Consider the following 27,174-nt stretch of genomic DNA (forward strand, 5'->3'; position numbering starts at 1 on the left):
GGTCCCCCAGAAATGGTTATCCTACTCTGAATACTCTCAGGACTGTGCCAAGAGATATTTTCCTTCCAGTTTTCATATGAAATCTTGGGTGCTCCTTCATCTCCTTGTTAGGAAAGTTTAGTTGTTCAGCATAATATTTCATTGGTAAGGCTGGAAGTCTTTTACTGCTGTCCGGGGACACTTCCTTTACAAAACACTGTTCTTGCCTTGCAAAAATGTGACCCTCTTAAGAAATAAAAATGCTGAAAACTAGCAATAAACAGATAAGCTGCTGCCGTTTTCCCGTTATTGTGTAAGCCTATGCTACTTAATGTAATTCAAATTGTCTGCTGCTTAGATGCAATACATTTCCCCCTGCCCCCTCCCCTGGTTTTGCTGTTTTTCTGCACCTCTCCTTTGTACTGACTCTTCCTCCAAACACTATTGTAATTTGGCTACTGAAAGGATCACACTAGAGAATGATGCAAAGAAAATTACTAAGATGAACTGTATTTAGATACTGATACCAAATTACGAGATGCCTTATGAGGAAATGGGAGCAAAATAGATTTAAAATGAGACTTATTTGATAGAGTCTTACTCACTGATTGTGGGGAGGGAAACCCTTGGGACTATTACTAAAAGAAACTTTATGGGTAATAAATTGTTACTTTGCATTTCATTTGTCTTAGAAATATGCTTTGTTAGCAACTGATCCTCAACAGGGAAGCAATTTTGTAAAGAAAATATTTTTGGTCATGAGTTCAATTTGTATAATATTTAGTAAGCTTCTCCTGACTGTCTTCAAATAATTACCCGTTGGTGTTTCTCAAATTGCATATCCCTGGGAGGGTATCGCTTCCCCTGTTGAAGCTGTGCATGTTTACAGTTTAAGCAAACCAAACAGTACCTGCGTGCCACGGTCTCCTCGCTGGCCTCAGCCTCCGCAAGTCTTGGTCTGCTTTGTTTCCTTGACAGCTTGTCATTTCTGTCCTCCTCCCGTGGAGCCTGACAGTCGTCAAATCCTATTTTTTCCACTGAGAACAGTTTCTGAAAATGTGTCTCATCTTTCCCATTCAGATAGACTGGTTTGGTGATTTTTCTGTCCTTTCTTCAGCACTTCTGTTGGGCGCTCCCGCTCCTTTCCTCACGTTTCATTCAAAATCTTTTTCATCTCTCAACATTTAAGCAGTTGGTTTCATCTCTTAGATATTTTCCTAAACAAAACAAAGAACCCAATGAAAACATTACCAGATCCCGCCAGATTCTCCTGATACTACTGTTATTCCAACATCTTGATGTTATCTTCTACCGCTTGCCTGTATCTGCTCTTAACTCGTGGTGCACAGGTGGGGGGGTCCCTCCGTGCCAGCCTTCCCCACCGCTTGTTTCTTGGTGTGTATCCGTCTCCGTACCTGTCTGCAGAGATCTGGACTCGCCAAAAGGCCCTGTTCTTGCAGCTCCAGCATACAGCTGCTGGTGGGTGCATGGAGATCGACAGCTTTGGGCTTCTGGTCCTAAAGAGGAGCATGTCCAATACCAATGTCTCCTCCTGGGAACTGCACTGCTGGGGCTCCCCATGCCCTGGGAGGGTTGTGTGTGGATGGCGACTTTTCCAACACACAGTTTGGCCAAACTGGGACAGTTTCTCCCACTTCTTACAAGAGCAGCAAAAACCTAATGCTACAAACAACATGTTTCTGTTTCAAAGGAAAAGGAGGAGATTCACTCTGGAGCACTTGCATGAATTTAACATGCCAAATTTTGTTCCTGACATTATTTTAAGAAATAGGTGAAAGATAGTTGAAGAAATGCTCACGTAAGGCTGACTGACAGCAAAGATGACAGTTCCCCAAATGTTTAAGTTTTAGCTCAGTTACTGGAATTAACTCTGGGCTGTAACAGGGGACCACATCCAGTGGCCTGTCTCACAGGGTTACCTGCATGGCCGATAACTGGGAAAGAGGAAAATCTAATTCGTGATTGAAGCAGAGGTCCACCTGTCCTTCTCCAGAGGCTATAAGCTGTCTGATGTCTCATTCAGCTGTTGCATTTGCCTTATTTGATTTGACAGTAAGCCCTTTGGGGCAGAGATATTATCCAATTTGATTATCGAGTGCTACAGTTCATGGGTGTATAAACTAGGAATTATGAATGCTTTAGCTGGATATTGGCTTTTAGTATGAGACTCTTCCGTTACCAGCTGCTCCTACTCATCTGGTCCGCTTCGGAGAAGGCGGCAGTACTGTGATCCTCATTGACAGCGACATAACAAACACAACAGCTGTTAAAAAAAAAAAGGTTCTACTTAGACATTTTTTGACATTCTGTTAAGAAACTGATTTAAATATCTGGATTTATCTGCGAAAGCTCACTCTAAAGAAGTGTAGATAACCTCACTGATGACATTGCTTTGATGGGAAGCTGCGGGGAAGGGAAACAAACCTTCATAATTCAGGTCATAAAATAGCCTGCACGGACTGGACAAATACATCTTTCCTTCTGAAAAATGTCTTTGTAGTTTGCCAGGAGCTAAGGTTAGTGGGGCAGGCAGTAGTAGCTGCCTCGAGGATCCCGGGGTACTCCTCTACCTGTGAAGGGAAAACATGTTATATATGCTGCTAAATCCTACTGATGGGACAGAAACAGCCTAGTGCTCGTCTGCCACTGGGTTTAGGTCACTTTGAGGTATTAAACAGTCTTAATAAGGGACACTTGACTACGGAAGAGGGCTCGAGCAGTGCTTGGATTTGGTGTGTGTAGGGACACCTGAATGGCAGCCGTGCCGGACGGGTGGATGCTGAGTTCAGACAGGATTTGCCTCTCTGCTTGCCCGCTTCTCCAGCCCGCTGAACATCACTGCGATGCCCTTTCTGCCCCGGCTTCGCGCTGTATCCCGGAGTGCCTAACTACATAAGTTTGGGTTTCTTCTTTTAAGCATGCTGAGCTTTAGGAAGTTTATTATGCAGCTAGTAATTATCAGGACTTCTTACCTTCTTAGCTATTGCTTTTGCTGCCGTTAACCTGAATGGACCTTAGCAAGTCCTAAAAACGGTATTCGGCACTTGTGCTCTGTGTACCATGCAAGTTGTAGTGCAGTTCAAACTGGGGGGAACGGCGCAGGAGGCATCTTTAAGGCAACTCTCTGGCTAGAGCAGGTCCAGTATCCAGGAGGACAAAGAGCACCCGTAACCACCCTGCGGTAACCCCTCTGAGCAGCCCAGCGAAGGCCTTTGTAAGGCCACGTAGTGGCCCGTGCGGCTCTTCTCCCCGAGAAAGGTCCTGCAGCTTGTCAGCAATTTCTTACCCCTCTTTGGGATGCACAGCACCACGTGAATATCAGTGAGCTATTGGAGCAGGAACAAACAAAATTATTTTTAGAGTGTCACAAATGTGCCGATCTTTTCCTTTTTGAAAAGTAGATTGTTAATGGTCTTCATATTTCCTTCTAAATAAATCTCTTGCCAAAAATACCAACCATTGCTGTCTATTGAGAGGGGCAACTTTCAGTATTGCTTCAAAGAGAACATGCCTTCTTGGCATTTATAAAACTATTCATATTTTCAAGCAGGATATTAATAATTTCTTACTTATGTTGAAGTGATGTAAGATGAAAAATTAATGTGATGTTACTTTCTCTTCCAGATCTTGCAAGCTAGTTGTGCCTCTGATGTGCATGGTATTAAATGAAGTCAACATTGTCTTTTGAGCTCTAGTTTACTTCCAAAGTGAGGAAGAGAAAACTGACACTGTAAATACCTGACAAAGTGTTTCCAACTGCTGATGTTTGTTTCATTGCCTAATCTGACTAGGCTTTATCAGCCTTATTACAGAAAAGGGAAAGTCCTTTGATGTGGTCCACAATTTTGATTGTAGAAATTCATGTAGTGATGTTTCTCTTTAGTGACTAAACCATGAGGTGGAAAGCGAGATTTGGGCCCTTTTATGCATTAGGCTTTTTACATTGCTAAGTTTCTCATGTCCCTTCTGCTCCATCTATCCACACAGCTAGAGAAAGATTAATATTTCTTTGGGGGAGCATAAAGCTTTTAGGGGGTTCTTGAAGCACTTCTAATAAATGGTAAACATGCTAAAGATTTTTAAATACTGCCTTGTGAAGCCAAGTTGTGTTTAAAGGCTTAGTACTGGGATGGATGACTTGTTAGAGTGGATTTGGCGTTAGAGGCATTTGTAGAGTCCCTTTCTTCCGCCATCCTTCTTTCCAACTTGAAAAAAAGAATTTATCGCTGAGTTTATCATCGCTGCTGTCTGTGTAGGACGGATTGTATCTCCAGGGAGAAGTTATCAGAGACTGTTGGGATCTCTGTCTCTCTAGTCTCTCCCCTGCTCTTCTCATCTAGTGAAGAGCAATAGATTCGGATGCTGTCTTGGGCGAAGGGGGAAGCAAGGGAGAGAAATGGCCGGTTGGAGTTTCTGCCGTGGTGCTGGGTAACGGGCAGGCAGGGCTGTGTGCCGGCGACGCTGTGCTCGGGGACTGCGGGAAGTGCCTTTAACCCGCTTTCATAATTAATGTTTGGGGAGAAGGAGAGTGCCCTGTGGGATAAATTAGCATTCATTCGCTGTACATGCAAACAGATGTTAGCCGAAGTAGAATGGAAGAAGAGATGCCCACTGACCCAAATTTCCTGCATTGTCCTGTTCTGTCTGTCTGAAATTTTCATGCTCTGACTGCTAAGCCTTAATAAGGAAACAATTCCTTGTTTAAGTGTTTTACCACATATGTTTTTACAGTTTTGTACTATACTGTTTAATGCACACGGCCCATCTTGTCCGGGCTGCCTCCTTCACCATTGTTCGAGGCGGGAGCATCATCGGCTCCCGGCTTGCGTGTGCTCAGCTGAGGCTTGGACTGGGAACCGCTGGGCTTTGCCAGGAAACTTGGTGTTTTGTAAACACTTGGGTTGGCTGTTCTGAAATCTGTTAAATGGTCAGCACTTCTTTGAAAAGCAAATGGAAGCAATCTCATGGAAGCAATCCCATGGAAACAAAAAGCAATAAATGTTTGTGGTCACTTGAAAGGATTCAGAAGTTTATTATTGCTGGTTTCTGCATGGGATACAGAATGCCAGCTGGAGACATTGCATGTGTGCCATGCAATTGTCATTTGCTACTTTTAATTATGATCTGACTTTGTTTCCGTGCAAATATATGCTCTACTATATTTTTTTTTTAATCTGAAGAAGGTTCGTGCCTTGACGTAGTTGGCAATGTCATCTTACCATCAGAAGTTCTTTTAAATATCCTATTTTCAATGACTGAAGTCTCAGCTGCTTAAGTGTGAGTGTCATTCTGAGTTACGAATTTAAATAGGTAGTTCTTTGGTCATATAAAGTCAGATTGTATAAGGGCTCAAGGTGTAACCTCGTGAATTTGGTTTCGGTCTCCTTAAAGCCTGTGTGAAGTTGCAATGCCTTCTGCGATACCAGGCACCGATGCTCAACCCTGAGACCCAATGCTCGGAGTCAGGTGCTGTTTAGAAAACAACTGAGTGCATCTGTGGCAGAAAAAAAAATCGAGGAAGGAAAGGGAATATTTTAATTAAATAATGTTTTTGCAAAATGTTACAGCTTACCTGAAATTGCTATTTCACTTTAACGTTTAGTCTTCTCAGTCATATCCCTTTCCCCCCCACACACACTCTTTGAAATATACGTGGTCTGTAGTTAACTGTAGAGCCGCAGTGTAAGTGTAGATTAAGAACTACGAAGAATATTTAGACATTACACTATTCTGCCATTGAAAACTGAATGCTGGAATAAGATTGAGGAGAGACATAAAGGGGTTTTTGTCAGCTATTGTCAACATTTTGCCAGAAAAATAAGAGGGTCTGGAAAAAGGAAATGTTTCTTATCTCTCCTTATCTATCTAAGGACGGACATGGGATACAGAACGCTAAATGTAAATGCTTGTGTTTTGTCCTGGTGCTCTCCCGTCCTTGCAGTCTAGCTAGGAGCACCTGATAAGCAGCAGCTTTGCTCTGCAGGCTTTGATACCACAGCCATATAGTGGTGTCTCGTTCTGGTAAGGGACATTTCAGCCTCGGTAACATGGATGTGGGGTGACAGACGGCATCTCTTCTTGCTTCCCTGGCCTGACGGCAGCTGGGATTCCTTTGCCCTCTTGGGATAGCAAGGGCTCTTCATGGGAAGCATAGGAGACGATGTCTCTCCAGCATCATATGTGGTGGGGTCCTTAATTGACTTGTGTTCTGTGTAGATTACCTGTCTTTCGGGAGCATTCAGTACTCATCACCCAGTTTCTATGACCCGTCCCGTAGAAGGGCTGCTTATTTTCAGCTGCAAACACACTTAAACTTAGTTAAACTGTTGAAGGACTCTTTATTTCCTCTGGAGACATTTAAACTATGTATTCAAGGTTTTGCGGTATTGAGCCGTGATGAGAACTGTTTTTGTGGTTTGTCACTGCTCTGTTTCCCGTGCTCTCCTCGCAGGGTCCCGTTGCGGCGAGCTGCTGAAGGAAGGCTGAAGGAAATGGGGGTTTAACTCTTGTAGGAAGAAATTCTTCCTGGTGTGCACTGAAGTTTTGCTCTCCAGTTTTTAACTTTTCATTTCACCGGAAGTTGAAATAATACCTGACTCGCAGAAATGCAAGAGAAGGGCTTAGCACACTCTTAGCAGTGCTGTAATTTAAAGTGAGCAGGTAGTTTTCATCCACCAACATTATACCTATGTGATTATCTTAACTGGCTATTACACAAAAATAGCTGTAGTTAAAATGAAACAACTGCTTTCCTGTTTATTGTGAATGAGGTAATCGCTTTTTAAAGCTTGATAGATTCCTGGATTATTCTTTAGGGCTTTCTGTCTCTGACAATTCTAGCCTTTGTGCATCTTATTTGCCTTTCTACATATACTTACTCTGCATTAAAACTGTTTAAAAGGAGATGATGCAAAAAAAATCCTCAGCCCCTTAAAACTCTTGTATTAACAGAAGATCACGTTTGTTGAGCAGAGAGCGTCACTAACAGCGTGGAGCAGAGGTCCAGGTGTGCTGTGGTCTCACTGCATCCCAGTGGTGGGATAACGGGCGTCTCGCTGTACCGCCGGTACAGCCTTCGGCAGATGGCTCTTGGGCGCGAGTCCCCCCGCCAGGCGCACATGGCACAGGCGGAGGGATGCAGGGTTACCGGCGAGCTTGGGGAGAAGTCGTGGGGTGCTTAGGGGTGCAGGTGAAACTAGCAAGCAGGAGGTAGCCCCTCAATTTTTTCTAATTTTTCTAACTAACTTGGAGCTCAGGGGAAGGGAGGCGGTGCCTCAAAAGAGAGGGGGAAAAAGGATCAGCATTGTCCGAAAGTAAACTTCAGCTCCGTAGATCCTAAATAGAATAACTAAAGGACCCTTAAGTAATTTTGTGCTGTTACCTTTTTAAAATTTCCCTTCCTCTTTCTCTTCCACAGTTGCTCTCGGTCGTAATCAGCCCTTGAAAAAAGAGAAACCGAAATGGAAAAGTGATTACCCCATGACAGACGGACAGTTGCGCAGCAAGAGGGACGAATTTTGGGACACAGCACCAGCTTTCGAAGGTCGCAAGGAGATTTGGGATGCCCTCAAGGCTGCTGCACATGCTTTCGAGAGCAATGATCACGAACTGGCACAAGCAATCATTGATGGTGCAAACATAACACTACCACATGGTAGGTTCATCTAAGATGGATGTGGCGTAAGTGTAACCGTAGGTTAAGGCAAATGCTTTTCGTTTTAATCTGAAAATCAATTGAGACATGTATGCAATAGTTTTAAATACTTGTATTTCAGTATGCATGATGTCTTCCTATTTGGTGTTTCAAAGCAAAATTCATTAGTCTGTAGAGGGATCAAGAAAAGCTACCTTTCTGTCGTTACCTAAATTTGAGTGTATGGTCAGGTACATGGTGTAATACACAACTTAAGAGTCTGATCTCTGCAGGCAGCACTTGTAACTTTCTGTAAACTCTTAAAACACCTGCATGCTTGAAGGTACAGTTTTCTTAATTTTTTTCCATCCTCCCTTTTTAAAGGGAATAGATTCTTTTCCCTAATCTTACGTGTTTCTTTGGCACTTGAAATGTTTTGGGTTTACTTTTTTAAATTTATTTTCTGAAGAGTATGAAAAACTTTCTCAAAAACTTGGTGCTGGCAATCTGCTGCAAGATCTTGTACAAGATAAACTGTAAGCACTTATTTCAGGTGCTTTCCCTTTTGCTCTGTTGTTCTGAATACTGATTTTTTTCAAGCTCTGTTGTCCTTCACTCCACCCTCTGAAATGAATCACTCCCCTTTATTCCCAACAGAAATACAGTTCAAGTTCTGCATTTTTAAAAAAATAATTAAAAAAAATTGAATGGATTTGTAGCTTCAGTAACCTAAAAGAATCAGAATGAAATTAAAAAAAAAAAAAAAACACAACACAAACAACAAACCACAACCAAAACAACCCACACCAACCCCCCCACCACCAACAACCCATAACAAAAGACATGGAACTGAAGCAGGCGTGTGTTCTGGTTGGGCTCTGCTTGGTGTCCTCCCTTCCAGAAGGGGCATGAAGAGGCTTGCACCCAATAATGAACTTGTTCCAGACACGTGGAGCTGAATGCTATATAAAAGACATTATATTATATATGTCTCCTGGGAACAGAAAAAGGATGATGTGGAAGATTGCGTACCTTGCTTTCCGGGGTAACTAGTCTTCATAAGATTGACTACTCATATTTTCTTTTTCTTTTATTGGTCCTGTTAAAGACCTCAATTTCCTGAAGAAGTCACAGCCGATCATATATTTAATTTGGAAGGGGTGGATTTGGGGATCTGTCTGTCTTTTCCCATACTAAAGTGTGAAACATTAGTAGTTGTCGGGGCTCGGCATGTTCTTTTCCCCTCTCCTGTTTAGCAGGCAGGAGCTCTCTGAAAGTCACGGAGAGGTGGAAACTTCCAGTGCTGCAACACGACCTGGCTTTTCCATAATTCATGGACAATCTTTTGTGGTCTTCCAGATCATTGTTTGTTTTCAAGGAGGTTTGTGTTTTGCTTGTTTGACTGATAATGAATGAGTTTTTGTCAAGGGCAGTTACGCCTATGGAAATGGTTTCTGTAGTAGCTGTAGTTTTAAAGAGAAATTGGTCGATTATTTCCAGAACCTACCAATGCCAACTCCTCTCAGGTCTCCTCTTTGACAGACCTGCTGGAGGTCCATATACATTCTAGGCCCAATCCATTGGAGAGAGAAAAATAATTTCCCTGCTATAAGCTAGTGTGATTTTCAAAAGATAGAGGAAGGAGTCACGTTGTCTAGCGTGGAACTGGTATCAGAAAACCTTTCTTCCTGTGCTTGTCACACCATGTTTCTTTCCTTGCACTAGTTTATAAAACTGGTCAGAATCTGGAAATCCAAAATTACCTACCAGGCTTCTTGATTTTATATATCAATAATGTACTTTAAATAGCATATTTACTCTGTGTCCAGAAATCATCAGAATATTCTCCTTCTAAATCAATAGTGTTGCTCGATTTTTGTCCTTCCAAAACATCTAGATTGCTGAAAATATCCCAGAAGAAGCTGGGTGTTTGGGCAGCTTATGAGCTGGAGACAACTGTATAGGTGAGAAGGGTCTGGCAAAATTGATACAGAAGTTACTGATAATTTTAAGTCACCATTCAGATAAACTGAAATAATTTATATCTCATAGACTGAGTATTTGCAGACCTAAGGTGGTCGCTGCATTGTTTTGCTTAGTTGCTAAAATAAAAATAGTAGAGGTCAGGAAAACTCCATGTTGTATATAGGACAGATTTAACAAAATATAGATTACTTTCCACTGTGGTCTCTTACTGCTTATGTGAGTTGCTCTCCAGATCAGACTTGAGCTTAGCGTAAAGAATCATCTCTTGGTGTGTGAATGCTCACTCTGCAGTGAGGGTCTGGGTCTGCTTGTAACCATACACAGCGGACTGCTAGAAACATAATCCTTTGAGTAAATGAAAATTTGAGTCACGAGCGTACTTTTGCAGTGAAAGTGTTATTATTTGTATAATGTGGTTACGGAATTGACGAGACCCCGGTAATAAGCTATTTTGACAGCGTTAGATTATGTATTCAATTTAAATGTTGCACAAGTGTACATATGAACAGCACTTCCAGGGGAAATGTTAAATTTACAGCATCAAGGGATGCAAAGAAGCCGTTTGACATGTTAGGTCTGTGCTTCCTCTCATCAGAGTGGCATAACATCTTGTAATTGCAGAGGAGGATTTTATTCAAGTGGGAAAGTTTAAGTCTGCCTGGAAGAATGTGTCTCTGGTTCTGAGATGGAGTCGTTCATGTGTCCACGCTCCTCGCTTACGAAAAGGGAGGATGGGTGATGTGTAGTTTCAACACTCCCAAATTTTGAAAATAGCATTTCTTAGTTTCTTAAATAACTGCTTATTAATCTTATTCAGAGTTTAAGGCTTTAAATCCCAGCAGTTTCTGCTTGCAAGCAAAAATCTGAAACTGGGCAGTCAGCTCGCATTTCTTCTCTTTGGGCAGTCTGAGGAATGCAGGGTGGATGGCGTGCCCGGGAAAATAGCCCTTTTAATGTCATTGAATGTAATACTTAAGGGGGAAGAAGTATGTGAACTCTTAAATTTGGCTTTTCAGCAGACAATTTGCTTGGGGTCCTGCCTACTGCTGGCAGACTGCAGTCTGCTTTCTGAGGCCCACGTGCAGAATACTCAGAATATTTCAGATATAAGTCAGGAATCAAACTTGTGTCAGACGCTCTGTTGCTCAAGCCAGGCCTGGCCTGGGGCTGGATTCCAAATACAGAGAACATTTTGAATATTTATCCGGGATCTCAAGTTTAGTAGTGATTTTTGTACCCATAAAATTGCATTGCTTGCTTTTTAGCCAACCTTCTGCTGGTGTCACTTGTCTGGTGCATCAGCTGCTTGCGTAGTTCTCTGTGCAGTGTGACCCTTCCACTACAGAGAAAGCTACTTCTTTTAGAAATTCAAGTATTTCTTAGTCATCGAGCATTGTTAGTGCCATGTATGAATAGATTATGAATAAAAGCCTTCCATTTATGGGCTCGGTAACGCCTGTTATCAGCAAACTGAGCTTATCTCCAGGCAGGTAGAACAAACAAACTGTCCTTGTTCTGAGTGACACCAAAAACCTCTGTGTTTTTTTGTTTACAAAAACTCACTTTGTGGAAAACTTAAAAAGAAAAGAGAACTGTTCAAGAAATCCAGCTGCTGCGTATGCATTAACTGCCCGGTCCTGTGCTTACCTGACTTGAACTACCACCGGGATTTACCCATGGAACCGCTGAGCAGCGCCGTGCCCTGCGCGGGGTGGTCCGTCCTCCCGCCCTGCCCTGGGCTCTGCGAGGGGACCTGGAGCATGGCAGGGGACCCACGTCACCTCTGAAATTCCCCTTATATACTCTTTTTGTTGTCTGTAGCTGTTTACCTGGCCAGCTAGCAAATACGCGTCCTGTTCAGGCTGTGCATTCCGTAGCAAAATTAGGATGAGAATCAAAATGCTTGCAGAGCCTCCTGAAATAACACCTATATGCCCACGCGCAATTTTGTCTTCTGGTCTCCCAGAAACCCTGGTAAATCGAGTCGGGAGCGCTGAGTGCCTCCTTGGAGTTTAGGCTTTATTTCTTCAAATGGGAGGAAAAGGGGAAATTTGCTGGTGAGGCTGTGCATGCAAACACTCTGTATTTCCCCAAAGGAAGCAACCATTTAGGAAGATGGCATGCAGAAATCAAGTCACGATTCCCCCCCCCCCCAAGTAAATAATTTGACAATGGAGCTCTGGCATTTTTGTGCATGAGAACTTGTATTTGTGATAGGACAGACAAGGATTGGACATTCTTCCTTAGATTTCTTAGCTCACCGAAGAATTTTGATTCCTAAGAAAAACCAACATCAACTAAGATAAATTCCTTTAACTCTACTGAAAAAATGGAAAATGTTTAATTTTTTCCTCTCCCAAAGGGATAGGTCTTCTGCAAAATAATGCAATGCTATGAGACTATGGCATTTCCTCTCATTTATTTTCTATGTGCACAACTGAGGCTTAAAAAAAAAAACCAAACCAAACCCATACATCTACGTTGTAACTGTCCCTTTGTGGTAAGCACGTTGTGTATGTCTTCAAACCGTGTATTACTTACAAAATTAAACCTTGCGGGAAGTGAGGGGGTGGGAAGAGGGGGCTGGGGAGAGTAAGGACTGACAGAGGTTTGCAGATACAGATTCTGGCCTAGCTGATGCTGCAAAAATAAAATTGTGCTTTTATTCCAGAAACCTGTAGGAAAGGGAGGAAAAAACACATCTCTTCTTAACACTGCGTTCAGCCAGATATCTCACTTGTCTAACCTGTGTGAGGAAGACTCTAACCAATGTAATTTTTCTAATGGATGCCTTTGCTGTCTTCTGCGGTTAAAAATAGCACGTAAGAAGTATTAAATAAATAAATAAGCTTGTGGGATGGGCTTAGCACTTCTCATCTATCTTGGGTGCCTCTGTGGGATGTATTTAAAAATAGAAATAACGTTATCACCAATTTATATTTTTTTTTCTGATGTCTTAAAGTAGCACATCCTCAATATTTTATTAAAGAGTCTATTTAAATTTAATGAAGAACAGTTTTACATACTTCTCAGCTATCAAAAAGGAAATGTTGGCGTGTGTAGTATTTTATTAGGGTCTGCACCAGATGTTAGCGTTGAGCTGAACTTGTCCTGAAAGTAGTTAATATTAATTGGAATCTGTCTGGGGTTAAGTGGAGTTTTTACATTTCAGGATGGACACTTAATCTGCTGTAACATAGTTACCATTATATTGGATGTAACTCCTTTAATGCTGTTTGAACAATTAAAGGGCCTCTCTTTTAAGCAGTAGCTTTGTGCTCAACTTCTCTGTGCCTTAAAATACCGCTCCCATAGCTTGCAGCATGCTTTTTCAGTGAGCAGTCTTGCAGCGCCGGCTCTTTGTGTGCAAGCAGAACTGTCACATTTACTGTGTGTAACACTTGAGATCATGAAAAGTGGGGATGCGAGTATTTAACTTCAATGCTGGGGAAGAGTAGGTGAAATTAATGAAGTGTTCTTGCCTTGAATAGAGCATTTTCTTCCCCTTTGGGTGGAATATTCGACGGAAAACCACAGAAGAAACTCAAAGCCAACAGCAGTGGTATAGAGGAAAGCATGCCGTACCTCTGCTGTTTACCCCACCCCAGTCCAAACACAAATTCCTAATTCCAGCAAAACCCTTTTTTCCCTACTGAGCTGAAACTATGCATCATACTGTGATATTTGCTGCCTTCAGGCCCGATGTTTCCCTGCGCTACAGAGCAGCTTTTAATGGCTGTGCCTGCAGTGCTGCATCCCTCTGTGCACTGCCTCCCCTTTGTCTGCACTGGGGTTTCGGAGACTGGTGCTGTCGGAAAGGACACAGTCATCACTGTGTCCTTTAGTGCTCAGCTGCCTCTCGGTGCAGCACTGTGGTTCAACAGACCATCAGGACGCACGTGCTCCTTACTGAGCCGGTCGGGGTGGTTTTTTTATTTTTCAGTCCTTAGCCAGCGCTGTGTGAGCACGTATTAGTTGTACTTGATAAAGTAAGTTGCCCTCTGCTATCTTGAAAACTCCATTTTTTGTTTGTAAATGAAGGGTTTCACGCTGTTGCTCAGGACCTTGGGAGTGCAAGAGGAAGGGGAGAGAGGGGAATAGCTGAAGCTGATGGAAAGGTATGATTTGGGGTAAACGGGAGAGCAGCCCATAGCACGGGTGCGTTTGGCAAGATGTCAGTGTTGCTTTTAGCGTTGATTGCGTTCGTTGTACAAGAAGTCCTGAGGAGGTTTTTATATTGCTTAGGTAGATCCCTGGGAGCGTTGGAAAACGCCTGCTCCCTGCTGCAGCTGGTATTTCACCTTCTCTCATTGGTCTTGAAATAAATCAGGAGAATTATTGAAGTTTTTTTGGAAACAAAAGCTATGTCTGTGCTCAGAAGCGTTGGATGGGCACACAGGTTATTGATGGTGGGCATCAGCGTGCTGTATTGCTGCCTGGCACTGGTAGACTGTTCATATGTTACCTTTATTAAGATGGTCTTTTATTCACTTTGTTCAGTTGATGGAAGGATTTCCATCCTTCCTGAGATTATTGTGTTGTTTAGGGAAATTTCAGGCTAACAGGTTGCCTTTCTCTAACTTCTTTTCTGCGATAGTTTTACAAAAAGTTTGCATAGCAAGATCACGGTGGTGCAGGAAATACGGGATTTGCCTCAAGCAATTGCCCCCAGTGTTTGAGACTGGATGGACAACACAGTCTGTACTGGTGATGGAGGCAAACCATAAGCAAAATACTATTTCCTTCTTCCTTGCAGGGCTGAGGAACACAATAATGATGGGAAAGCTGAGCAGTAGATGCTATCAACACAAGATAGTAATCCCAACCGGCCTCATCCTTCCTTTAAGGATGAGGGGAGGATGTACGTACCCTCAAGTGCCAGCAGTCATTTTAAGGCTGTATCAGCTGTTAGTGGCTGTGCCATTTTGTATTAATTTAATAAAAAGTATTGTATATCACAGGCATAAAAACTAGTTTGTATTAAAGCCAGATTGTGTATCAGAAGAGGGTTTCTTGATACCATCCAGGAGTGAAATCAGACTTACTTTTTCTAAGTCAGGTTGAAGCGTGGTCTCTAATTCAAAAGATTAGGTATGAATTTTATTCTGTTGCGGACTTTGTGTATCACCTTTTAGAAAATACATCTGCTGTGGTGTTTTTACCTATTAAAAGGGAATACCTGCCGAACTCTTTGCTCCTTTGTGAATGTTAAGGCTTCTGATGTCACATGCCTGACCTTTATTAACACCCGAGAGGTGCTGCATGTGAATGCCAGTGGTGGGATGCTACTGTAAATAAGCTTTCTGCAGCGGGCCCTGTGTATCCATCTCATAGACTGATTTTTCCAGGCTCCCGAAACAGTAATCGCTAAAAGTAAGCTGCCAGCTGTAAATGGGAAAGGAAGCAGTGCAAGGTAGCCGGCAGGCTCTCAGGAGTTGGTCTTTAAATTTGCACAATAATTTGGAAATATCTACAACAAAATTACATAGTAGATGTTTAACACTGGCTATTTAATGTACGTCTCCCTTAAAACAGTAGCTCCAGAAATGGAACTCTGATTTTTGCAGTGCTTTTTGTGTGATGGCTATATTGGACTTAACTGTTGTATTGATGAATCTGTGGTTGAGAGAATCTGTACAGTAAACTTCGCCCTAGCGTTTTAAATTGAATTTTTTTCCCTGAATTGCTGCCCGTTAAGCCACAGGATCCTTATGTTTTTCTCCTACCCTTGCCTGCAAGCTACCGTATCCATTGCTTAGGCTTTGCTAGGGGGCTAAGGCTGCAGGAATTGCTTTCTCATAGCTCATTTGTCTGAAGAGACTTTTTAATTGTCATTGACAAACTATTTTTTTTCTGTAGCGCATTACATTCTCTACACACATGAAACGTTGAACAATGTGGTTTTGTATGTGGATACAGAATGCTTGGTCAGATTTTTGTAATGTCTCTTTAAAACGGTAGTGAATGGTATTTTGGTGACTCTGGCTGTCTAATTTTAGATTTCAGCAGAGTTATGAAAGCTTGGGGGGTCTGACTATCAAAGCATATCTGTCAATATGATCAGCAGTAGTACTGAGATGAGCATGCAGGCTGCAAAAGTTAAGGAAAGTCCAAAATCTTTCTGTAGTGAATACCATAAGATTTATAGTTGAGGCTACTAGTTTTTTGCCTTTTTTTTTTTCATTGTTGTTTTTTTTTTTTCTGTGCTAAACTCTGCTCAGCAGAAAGCAGTTCTTAGTTTGAGGGAGGGTTTTTTCTGTTTTGTTTTTACTTCAATTAAAAAAAAAAAATCAAAAATAAAGGATTAAAACCCCAAACTTGCTGGTGTCTTGCAAGGAGCTGGGCTAGCTGCTGTTAGCGCTAAGGACATGAGTGTGCATTAGGAGAGAGCTTGTACTTTGGTTTTTCTTCTACACATCAGTATCTGTTTTTAAAAGTAGTTGACGTCAAGTTCTCTCCTTAAGTTTATCTTTGCTAAAATGGTTAGTGAATACATTGATCCTAGCTTTTACAAGACTGCACCCAAATTCTTTTGACACCTTTCTTCCTCTGTGTGTGCACAGCACCGATAGATGCTCTGGAAAAGGGTTGCCTGCTCAGGTGAGAGCTGCGGTCCCAGTTTTGGTGGTGCCTCTCAAGTTTGGGCCGTTCTGGTTGTTACAGTCTCATCATCACATTACTCTGAAGCACAGAGGCGGCACGAGGACGCAACAGGTGTCAAAAATGCTACCGTCCAGCTGCTGGATGGGCACCTGCCCTGGGCTCCTGCAAAGCGGTGGAAATCCATTTTATGGAGCAACTTTGTGCGTGCTCCTTCTGCCCTCTCTGTCCTCAGAAAGTACTTCCCGCTGATGAGAAATCTCTGAAATGCTCTGGCTGTTTCACTTCTGCTCAGGCACAGTAATCCCTTTTTCGTTAGAAGACTTCATCTAAATTGGGGATCTTCGACCAGTAGCCTCCAGGCTGTGTGCTCCCTGCTCGGACACCGATCTCAACCTGCTTTGACCCGCTTCCCGGTGCCTGCTCGGAGGCAGCCGGCGGGGTGGCAGCTCCTCCTCCTCGGCTGTCTCTTACCTCTGTCCTTCTCGACATTTTCTCTGTCCGTTGTTGAGCCGGCATGCCTGGAAAGATGGCTTATTGCTCTTGGGAAATGCCTTTTTCCAGGGAGGCACGCGTGCGGGCAGTGCTGGGGAAGGGCAGATGCGCTGTGCCTGTGCTGCTGCCCTGCTCCGCCAGCAAATCCTTATGTTAGGCTCAAATCAGAAAAGGTCCCTTTTGCTCTGCAGTTCTCGCTGTTGAAGACTGGCCAGGTACTCAGAAGGTCTAGCAAGTTTTCTGGCAATATGCAGAGAATTGTTTCGTTTTTGCTTTTGATCCATGTGAAATTTAAAAAGACAAAAGTCAATTATTACAGCAATTCCTTCAACTTTTACTGTCCTTTGGAAAAGGAACTGAGGATTCAAAATGTAAATGCAAACTGCAAAATGTTTAAATCTTTTCTAAAGCCTCGTTTCACATTCTTTTTTACCAGTTTCTGTTGCCATTTGGTTTAACAGCGCTGTCAAGTCCATAAAGCTTCATCACATGACTGTTGCACAATTGGCAGCTTTAGCTGCATTTTTCTTTTTAAACTGGAACTTCAAGAAGGAGATATTCAGTTATAAATATGAGTGGGAAAACAGCTCTTCCCGGCTGAAAATACAGCACGTTATTTCAGTTCCTGGATGCTTAAAGCAATCCATTTGTTTACCTTCACACTGAAGAAGTTTGCAGCATTAATTTATAGACTGTAGTGCAGTAGAAACACCTTCTTTCATGGTAACCACTTCAGAGCTGGGAGTTAAAAGCTTTGGAGAAACCTTTGATTTGGTTTTTGTGTTTAAGTGGAGTTGTGAAAGCTTACGCTCTTGAGTACTTTCCCTTCCTTTTAGCCTTCTAGGGGAGAGGGGCAGGGGGTTAATGCGAATAACCCCATCCTGCATTGACCTGGAGTCTCACAGCCAGTTGTTTTTGCTTTTCAGTGCTGTTGTCTCCTGTCTTTCCTCTGGTTTGTACTCTGAAAGGATCCATGCAAAGCAGAGCGTTACTGTGAAGGTGCCTGTAAAGCACGGAATAAACCGAGGAAGAGAAACCCTGGTTTTTATTTGAAGCAGTGTAAAAGATTGCTTTCCTAAACAGCAAAGCTAGCTGTTGCTGGTTTCTTCCATTTGATAGAATTCCTTGGATTGTTTTCGCTTGAGTCAGAAGGGATGCGAGGGAGCAGGGAGGCAATGTGGGACAGCGGGATGGGGCTGCTGCTTTGCTGGGTCCCCCGGCAGGAGGGGAGAGAAAGCACGCTAGCAGGGGAAGTACTGACAACTAATGACTTTGGTGGGTGTATGGGTGCGTTCAGCGTTTATTTCAGGTATGAGACAGCATGAGAGAAAGCAGAATGTGTATTCTCAATCTTGGAGAGCGATGGTAAAGTAGGGTTGGCTTCCCAATACTGACCAGGGCTGTGGACCCTGAACACTTTAAGCTGCAGAGCAAGACTGAGCAGGTTGCCTGCTTCCTTTTACACAACTTCCTTGTTTCCCCCTCCACATCTCCAGGGTCGGAGGATGCTGACCAGGGGCAATGTACATCTTTGGGTTTAAAATGTCCTTTGCCACAACGTTTATTTGCTTTTGACGTTCATCAGTTCCCCCATCCAGTAGCTGCAAGCACCTATAGCAGGGCGGGCGATTCAGTGGGTATTGCAACAACAGGAACCAGCAGGAGCTGGAAGTCTGGCAACTGGTAGGATGGTTTTAACGTTCAGAAAAACATCCATGCATCCAGAGCCTCGGAAGTGGCAGGAGGGGACCGTTTATGAACAGCCTTTACTTTCACAGCCAGTGGCTTGCATGCATTTTAGGAAGAGAAGGGTGTAAAACGGCAGTGATTTTTCAAATGCAATGCGCTGCAGAGGAGCCCTCGTCTGCCACATAATAAAGTGATTCTTAACAGCACCATCAAATGGGTTATTCGTTCCCACCCGCTCTGCTGCAGAGTTGTGGGCTGGCTGTGACTCCAGGTTTCTGAAGAGCACTGGGGTGTAGCCCCTGTGTCCTGGGAGGACTGTTCTCCACTGGGATGTGGTTAGAAGTGAGAGGCAGAGATGCTTGGAGTATGTTTGTACGGTATTTTTCATTAGAGAAATGCTTCTGGTAAAAGTGAGCCATTCAAGAGATCCCCTGACTCAAAATTAGAGAAATGCCAACAAATTCTTTTGTAATTGGCGAATTCCATGTGAGAAGGCTGTGTCTGAGCGCCTACCAGGCGGTGCTCCGCAGTGTTGGGGTTTCTCTTGTTCTCAAGGAAGCAAGTAACAGCCAGGCTAACGTTTGGCCAATATTCTTGTTCTTTCTGCATTGCAACCGCTGTGCATAGCATGTGGTGGAAAGCCGGGCACAGAGATTTCTGAGTAGAGAATGAGGGGAAATTACAATAGCTAATCAATGAGGCAGTAATTGTTGGAACTGGGTTACCGTATCACTACTGAAGGTGCTTTTATTCTAACAGTCTACCCCTTTCTGTCATTTTGTTTTTTCCATCCTCTTCAAAATTCCAGATTATTAGGTAGGATCTCCTGCTCTTTCCTCCTGTTTGCTTAAAGCTAACGTGCTTGGGCCAGTACACAGGCACTGGTGAGTAAGTACACGTGTTTACAGTGTAAAATGCACCTTGTGCTGCTTTAAAGCAAAGGACTACTGTGGAAGACAGTGAGAAGACCTATCCCTCTTTGGGAATTACTTTAATTTCCTTCCCATAGCCTTCATTAGTGGTTGCGGCACTGCAACAAGTGTGATTCTGCAGCTGCTGTCTCGTGTGTCGGATATTTTCCGCAGGAATGGTACGAGCTTTCTCTGCTGTCCCGGGTGCAGTATGTTGGTGCTGGTGAAGGACACGTTACGCTGTTGTGCTTCACCAGACACCTCCTAACCTTGAAACAGAGTCTATTTTCTCAAAAGCCTCTTCAGTCTGGAGCTACAATTAAGATGATGCTTTCTGTCACTTCTGCTGTGATTAATATTTTTAAAATAGATGCGCAACATCCTTTCTGAGGGACGCTGGATTTCCATGTTTTCTTCAAATGGACCATTGAATCAAATCATCAGGATGTATAGCAGTTGTGGCTGGCTGAAATATTTATATATCTAAGTGCAGGTTAGAAACTATCAACCCTTCAAATAAAAACCCACTTATGGCTACATCCTACAGTTGTTTTCCTTAAATATTTTTAACTTCTGCTCTTGTTTTTTGAAAGGTATTTTGAGGAGCTTCGTCAACATAATTGCTTGGACTCTTCTCAAGTCTCTTCCCCTGGTAGCATATGCCCGTCTGTTTCCCATCTTTGGTTTCAGTTTGCCTTTTCTGGGGCGGTGAGGACGACTGTACAATGCTGGTTTCAGAACGGCTTTTTTTTTTTTTTTTAAACCATTAATGTGTGACCAGGAAAGTGTAGCTAACTCTTTTAAGGAAAAACAAACAAACCAAGACTGACTCTACATGATGGCCTTTAAATGCTCAAATTAAACCTGGACTCATGACCAAAGAAAGTCTCCAATTCTTCATGTAAGAAGCTGCAGACTACATGTTGATCTGCATGTTGCAGATCTTCCAGACAGGAGTAAGTGTGCTTTAAGTGAATAATATTCCTCTGGTATCTAACAGTGGTCAGGACATGATGTCTAGTTTATTAGATACTCCACAGAAGTGGACAGTTACTCCATCATCGGTTGCTTACAGCGGTGGAACCGGGTATCTGCTTCATCTGCCTTGCTGTCTGCTAGTAAAATGAGAAAAAGAAATATGAAGTGTTTAAAATGCATTCCTTATTGAAAATTTCAGTGTAAGCCAATGAGAGCCCCATAGGTGCTGCCTTAGAATCATAGAATCATAGAATCAGTGAGGTTGGAAGGGACCTTTAAGATCATCAAGTCCAACCATTAACCTACCCTGATAAAAACACCACCACTTCTAAACCATGTCCCTAAGCACCTCATCTACCCTTTTCTTAAACACCTCCATGGATGGTGAATCCACCACCTCTCTGGGCAGCTTATTCCAATGTTTAATAACCCTTTCAGTGAAAAAATGCTTCCTAATATCCAATCTAAACCTGCCCTGACATAACTTGAACCCGTTTCCTCTTGTCCTATCACTTGTCGCCAGGGAGAAGAGGTCAGCTCCCATCTCTCTAAAACCTCCTTTCAGGTAGTTGTAGAGGGTGATAAGGTCTCCCCTCAGCCTCCTCTTCTCCAGGCTTTTCACACAGGCCTTCTGTGTGAAAAGGTGATCTTCACAGTTGGTATTGCTTGTTTCTGTGATTGACGCAGAGCATTTTGCCCTAAAATTGGTGTTTCTGAAGGAATTATCCTTCGAAGTGCCTCAGTTTGGTAAACAAGGGGCTCAGACAGACCTTAGGTGTCTCGTTTGCTCCTTGCCTGTGGATGCACCCTGCTCCTCCTCCACAATCTCCAGTTGACAGCAGCCAGGACATTTCTCGTCTTTCGCTGGTTTGGCTTCAGGTATTTAAATAATAGGAAGATGGTAACTTTTCTCCAAGATCGAGGGAAGATAGTTATGATCAGAAGTGTCTCAGTTGCAGAAGGCTTCTCCCTGGCACAACTTTTTAGGGCCAAGTAATGGTTTAGGAAGGTCCCATCTGGGCTGTGCTACAGAGAGCCCGGGCAGTGCTCTCTAGCCTGGTAGGGAGCCAAAGGGAGGTATTTCAGTACTTTTAAATCTTCCACCACCTCTTTGCGTAAGGGTGTATCGGAGGACGACAAAAGCATGTGATAGATAGCAGGCTTCATCTGGTGAAATTCAGATTTGACAGTGAGGGGAAAAATACTAATTTCTAAGAATTGGGTGGTTTTTTTTTTCCTTAGCACTCGCGTGCTTTGTAGTAGCTTGAAAGGGTTTAGGACAATAAGGGACTTCCGAATCGTAACTTGAAAGAGCCCGAGTTTGTTGAGACCTAGAGCCCGTAGTTGCTTTTTGCTGACACTTAGAACCGAGAAGCGGAACGGGCTTCGCCGTTTTGCTGATACGCTTCCGAGCCGAATACAGAGCCCAGCACAGAGCAAGCACAGGCGATGTTTGTTTCATAGCCATAGCAGAGTGAAGAAAACTTGCAACAAAATAAAGCGTGTGTTTCCATGCATGCTTTGATTATCAGTTAGTATACAGAAATAATGAAATCTCAGAGCTGCCTTTATTTGTTCCGTAGCAATCAAGGAAGTTTTTTGTAGAAAGTCGTAGTTGCGGCCAGGCCTTGAGTTTTTATCCTGTCTGGGCTCGCACGGTCTGTGCAGATCCCCAAAGCCTCTGCTAGGTGCACTTTTAGGGTACGATGCAGCTCTGACTAACGTGCAATCTTCTACATTTATGCTTAATCAATAAATTTTTTTCTTTTTTATTACAAATAAGGTAACTCTTGGACATGCGGAGCACATCTCATGGGATAAAGCAATGTTACAGCCTTCTGTTGCTTCAGATCTCTCCTGTAGCCTTCTTTAATCCCCTCTGCCCCCACCTTTTTAAACAGCCTTGTGTTGTAATTTTAATTTAGGATGTAGGTACTAATGTGGGATCGTGTCTGTTTGCTTGACCTCCCTGGAGTCTTCAACATTTTTGCTGATTATCTGTGGAGACTGAGCATGCAAATGAATGATTTCCGTGCTCGTTAACAGGTCTTTGAGGGTCAACACTGGGGTACAGGCAAGTTTGAGAGCAGTAAAAGAACAAAGGTGCAGGGCAAATTTTTGTCTAGATCATTCTATGCTTTCTTTCTATCCATCCCCTGTTGCATACAGATAGATCAAGAGAGTTGTTGTTTAGTCTTAGAAAGTAGTTTTCTACATCCTTTTCTCTTTGCAAACTGACGTGGGACTCCTCTGCACTCCATAAAAGCCAACATTTGCTTTTGTGTTTGGTCTAAGGGGTTGTCACCACTGCTCTGTTAGCTGAAGCTGTAATAAGTGCTATCTCAAGCCAAATTTCCATCCATATCCACTTCGAGCTCAGATTAAACTGAGGCTCAAATACCATTTTGCTGCCCAGAGCGGGCCTTGTGGTGGGCAGGGGATTGTTTGAAGGTTAAGCACGTTGACACTGGTCACGCAATGGAGATGGAGCAGCTCGAGTTGCTGCAGTCACTAGTTGCTGATTGAACCTTCCTGTGTAGGGCAGGACTTCTTAGCGTGGTCAGACTGTGCCTTCTCCACTTGAGAAGCAAAAGGCCATGTTTGTTCTTTTGAGGTGGCTACAAGTCAGTCCAAGGTAGAACAAGCAGTTAAGGACAAGTGGATTGTACTTAATGAGATTAGTCTCCAGCAAAGGTGAAGTTATCTTTGGAAAGGAGCAGGCTCTGGTGTACTTGTCGGATGATGTAGTGGTCTGCATTGTTGATGACTAGTGTCCTGCTGATCTTAGCTAAAGGAAAATCCTCTTAAAGTAAAATGCAAATAGCATAGCAGTTACCTTGTCTTCCAGAAGTAACTGGAAATAGCAAAGTAGTTTGTCATATTAGCAAAGTGAGATTGAACAGTTATGTTTCATAGATGGTTAAAGTCCTACTATAATGAACTAGGGATCTAGTTTAGGATTAACAGAACTTCTGCAGTCCACATGGCATCTTCTCTTGTCCTGTTTTGTGAAAGAATAAAGTATTTGTACCTCAAGACCAGTATGCTGTGTTTTCTGGTGGCCTTTCTGCAACATCGTAATCAAACATCTATGGCTTCTGCATCAGGAGACTTTTACAAGTCTGTTTTAGGAGACCGTAGGAAAAGCTTTTCAGACTTCCAAAGAAAGCAAAAACTGCTTAAGTCTCTGTGGTTGGCAAGAAGAAGAAAAATCTCTATCAGTTCCATAAAATGCTATTGTTAACCTCCCATTTGGTTTACCATTTTAATCATGTTAGTTGTAGGATTATGGATGCTGAGTGTTAGGTATTCACTCTTGGTTTACGGGAACAACAGAGTAGTTAAAAATTCAGTGGTGGTAAAGGCAGTGACAACTTCTGTAAATCTGAGTTTGGCTTCTTTTCATCCTTATGCTGAACAGATAACCTGGTCACTTTAAACATTGCCAAGTGAGCTCTCCATGGAGGGATATGATGCGTGCCCAGATGACTGGGATACTACGCTTTTTTTTTTTTTTTTCTCGAAATCCCCCCATCCCCTTCCCACCCCCTTTTATAAGATGGATAATGGAGAACAGCAAATGTAAATGAAGAGGATATACAGGGAAGCTCTTTTACCAACCAGATTTTTATTTCTTTTTTAATTTTTATCTAAGAAGCCTGTCTAGACAGGCATCTATTTTAATGACATGCAAAGCAGAATAGAACATGAATACTTCATTAGTAAAAAGACGTGTCATCTTTGAACCCTGATGTAATGTTTCTTGGAAGCTGTTACCTTCTTGCAACATTAGATCCAAGTTTTAGAGTGATGCAGAAGTGGCAGTACATATGGTATTGCTAACATGACAACTACCAAGCATTAATACATAATTGACTTTCTCTATCAAACTTGATTTGAATAAAGAACGACTCACCAGTGAATTGGTCTGTTCTAGAGTTCGTATTGTGGCAAAAGCCTGCAAGGAAAGGCATGGGGAAACTTGTTGTAAAGGACGCCGTGACTGGGTGACTGCTTAGCCAGCCTCTGAACCCATGGTTGTGGTTAAAATTCACCATCTTCTTGCATTGTTTAGTTCGTAGTTGTGATTCAAAGTCCCGGACTAGTAACTGGCAGTCCTTAGCCACGCTGTGGATTACAGCTGCGTATCCAGCCCCATGGGTGTCTTGGTTGTCTGCCGCAACCAGAGAGGGTGAAAAGCCAATGAACTGTATAGACTTGTAGGTATTTGTGCTCTTGTAAAACCGTACTAAGGAAGAATTGGCTCTGTTCTGTAAGTTACAGGGCTGTCAGGTTTTGGGCTTTCTGGCGTAGGTCCCCTGTGCTCTAGCATCCCCTCTTCCTCTGGCAGACGAGCGCAGTGGGGCTGTGCATCCCAGTTCTTCTGCCAGGTTTGCCACTGCCACTGTTGGCATTAGCAAGCATTATTTAAGAGGCCTTTTGAGGGAGTTGGTTCAAGCCCTTGAGCCCCCCTTTCCCACAAGCGTTGTCCTTCCCAAATCGTTCTCTGTCCCCACCCGTCCCTCCTCCCATGGCAGCTAATCCCTCTCCTCTCCCTGCCCTGCTCTCCCCCTGCAGCACAGCAGGGACGGTAAGGGATGCACACCTACTAACAGCGGCTAAAAATCTGAAGAAAAGTGGCTAGCTTATCTAGTGCAGAAATTTCTGTCTTTGAGAAGACTGTTAATTATTTTTTGCCTTCAGCCTAGTTAATTAGTACTAATGAATTAACTGATGCTGGTGCTCTGCTATGAAAAAGGGAGCAGATCAGCATGCCCAGCAATGCACCTGGCGTATCTGCACCAGCCTTTTCCCAAAATAAACACCCCCCTGCTCCTTCCCTGCTCCCCCTCCCCAAAATCCACCTCGAAACAAAAGGTTTCTGACAAACACAGGCAGCAATGGCATGCAGGCAGATTGGCTTTCACTTACAACACGTGGACAGACATACCTCAGACTGGGTGACGATGGCACATCCCTCTTAGCCAGCAGATTACCGCAGAAGGAGCTGCACAAACTCCTTGTCTCGCTTCGCTGTTCAGATGCATCTCGGTTTCTTTGGCAGGTGAGCGCTCAGGCAATGCCGTCTTGGAGCACGGGGTTCGCTCTCCGCCGTCCAGCTGCCCTCTGGTTTCTGTAGGTACCGGGTGCTGCCGGTTCGGTGACAGCAGTTTGGGTTTTCCTCCTCGGTGCCGGCGTGAGTTGCAAAACTGGTTTTAAGAATGGTTTACTCATGAGATGGCCAGCTTGGTTCACAAACCTGCCCCGCAGCAGAGCGAAGCGTGCTGTTTGAAGCAGGGTGACTTAGCTACACATTGAGGGGTCTCTGGCTAGATACTGCGACTGAGATTTGCTCTTTAGAGTTTTATTACAGCAAAAGCAGCTAGTTAGGATCATTCAGGTTGGAAGGGACTTCAGGAGCCCGTGTGTAGTCTCACCCTCTGCTGCAGGTGTGTCTCAGGTTATTGCCTTGCAAAGCCTTTCAAACAGCTGAATGTATGTTATTTTATCAGGAATCTTGGAGCCTGGGTGAGCCTGGTTTTCTGAAGAACATCCAAGCAAGGAGATGAGCATGAGCAGTGCAATAGCTGATTCAGTGAACCAGCTACGAGGTAGTTCTCCTGCCAAAGAATGGGATGGGAGGATTACAGGGGCGGCAACAGAGTATCATAATTTTCTGCTCCTTTCCCTTGTAATGCATGAAGCACAATTCCAGTCTGTCTTGTGCCAGTTGCCGCAAGCAGGAGTGAGCTGGTCCCCGCTCACCACGCAGCTCCTGAAGCCCTGGAATCTCTTGCTGGCTCGGGAAGTTGTTCTCCTCTGTGGAATTGAGCCAGACGGATAATGTTCCCATAAGGGAAGAGCTGTTTTTCAGGGAATTTGAAATGAGAATTATTAAATGCTTAACACTTATTATCTACAAAAGCCATTCTTTAAGGAGCTGGAGTAAGTTCTTTATAATAAAGGGAGGCTGAAAATGAGAGCAGAGCTGTGTTGTGTAAGTAGTGCTGTGGCTTAGGAGACAAGCTGGTGCCTTCATAAAGGCTTTGTATGGTAGCTTTATGGTAGTTTAAATTTGCATAGCCCATGGAAGTTTAGTGTGGAAGAAGCATGGGAGGGGGCTTACATATGTCATTTATTATGAAGTGCTTCATCCACACCATTAATGATTATAGCTGCTTTATTGTTCTCTGTACGTGGTGCAAGGCACAGGCTTGCACGAGTACTCCCACGCGTTGCCCTCCAGAAAACGGGAGAGCTGCAGTTGTTAACTGCAGCATTAAGTTGTTTCGGTCATTATTAAGTTATACGAGGTTTAATGTGAAAGAGCTTTTTTTTCTATTATCTCCTCCCAGTTTGCAGTGGTTGTAGGTGAGCTGGAACAAAGCACTACGTGTTTTTACTTGTTTGTCTCAATCCTGTTCACGTACTGAGCACAGTCACCCTTCACCACTTTCGCATGCCGTTGACGTCAGTACACGTTTATATCTTTTTTTTTTTTCTTATAAGATCCTGTGTTTCCCAGCCGTGACCTGGAATCGGCAACTAATAAAGATGAAGCGATAGTTCAGGTTTTCTGCCTCGGTCGTTGCTCTCTAGGAATTGTTGTACTGTAGGACCCAGAAGAAGACCCACTTGCTTTGTGATGCTCATAATGAGTTTCAAGCATTAGTGACCTATATTGGATTCAAACCAATAGTCTACAGGTGAAAGCTCTACTATTGCTCTACAATTTATTCAGCATTCCAGGCTCAACTTGAATTTGGAATGGAGCTTTTCAGTAAGAAAAACAAATGAACCAGCTGTTCCTTGGGCAAATGTGTTATACACAGACACTTAAGCTCCTTAAATTAGTTAGTCTCATTGCAATGCTAGATTTTG

The 27,174-nt window shown here is 43.3% G+C and overlaps 1 protein-coding gene across 2 annotated transcripts in view; it reads left to right on the forward strand.

Annotated features, from left to right (window-relative positions):
• Positions 1–27,174, forward strand: part of UBTD2 (ubiquitin domain containing 2) — a gene marked incomplete at its 5' end in the record, with an annotated part of 58,428 nt that overhangs the window by 21,952 nt on the left and 9,302 nt on the right. For both annotated transcript variants that reach the window (XR_014269663.1, XM_082489923.1), the window contains one exon: positions 7,418–7,654. Coding sequence is in view for 1 of the 2 variants with exons in the window: in XM_082489923.1 (XP_082346049.1) it covers positions 7,418–7,654 (237 nt within the window). The remainder of the gene's footprint in view (positions 1–7,417; positions 7,655–27,174) is intronic.

The sequence above is a fragment of the Vanellus vanellus genome (assembly GCF_965231255.1).
Source record: "Vanellus vanellus genome assembly, chromosome: 13".
Lineage (NCBI taxonomy): Eukaryota > Metazoa > Chordata > Aves > Charadriiformes > Charadriidae > Vanellus > Vanellus vanellus.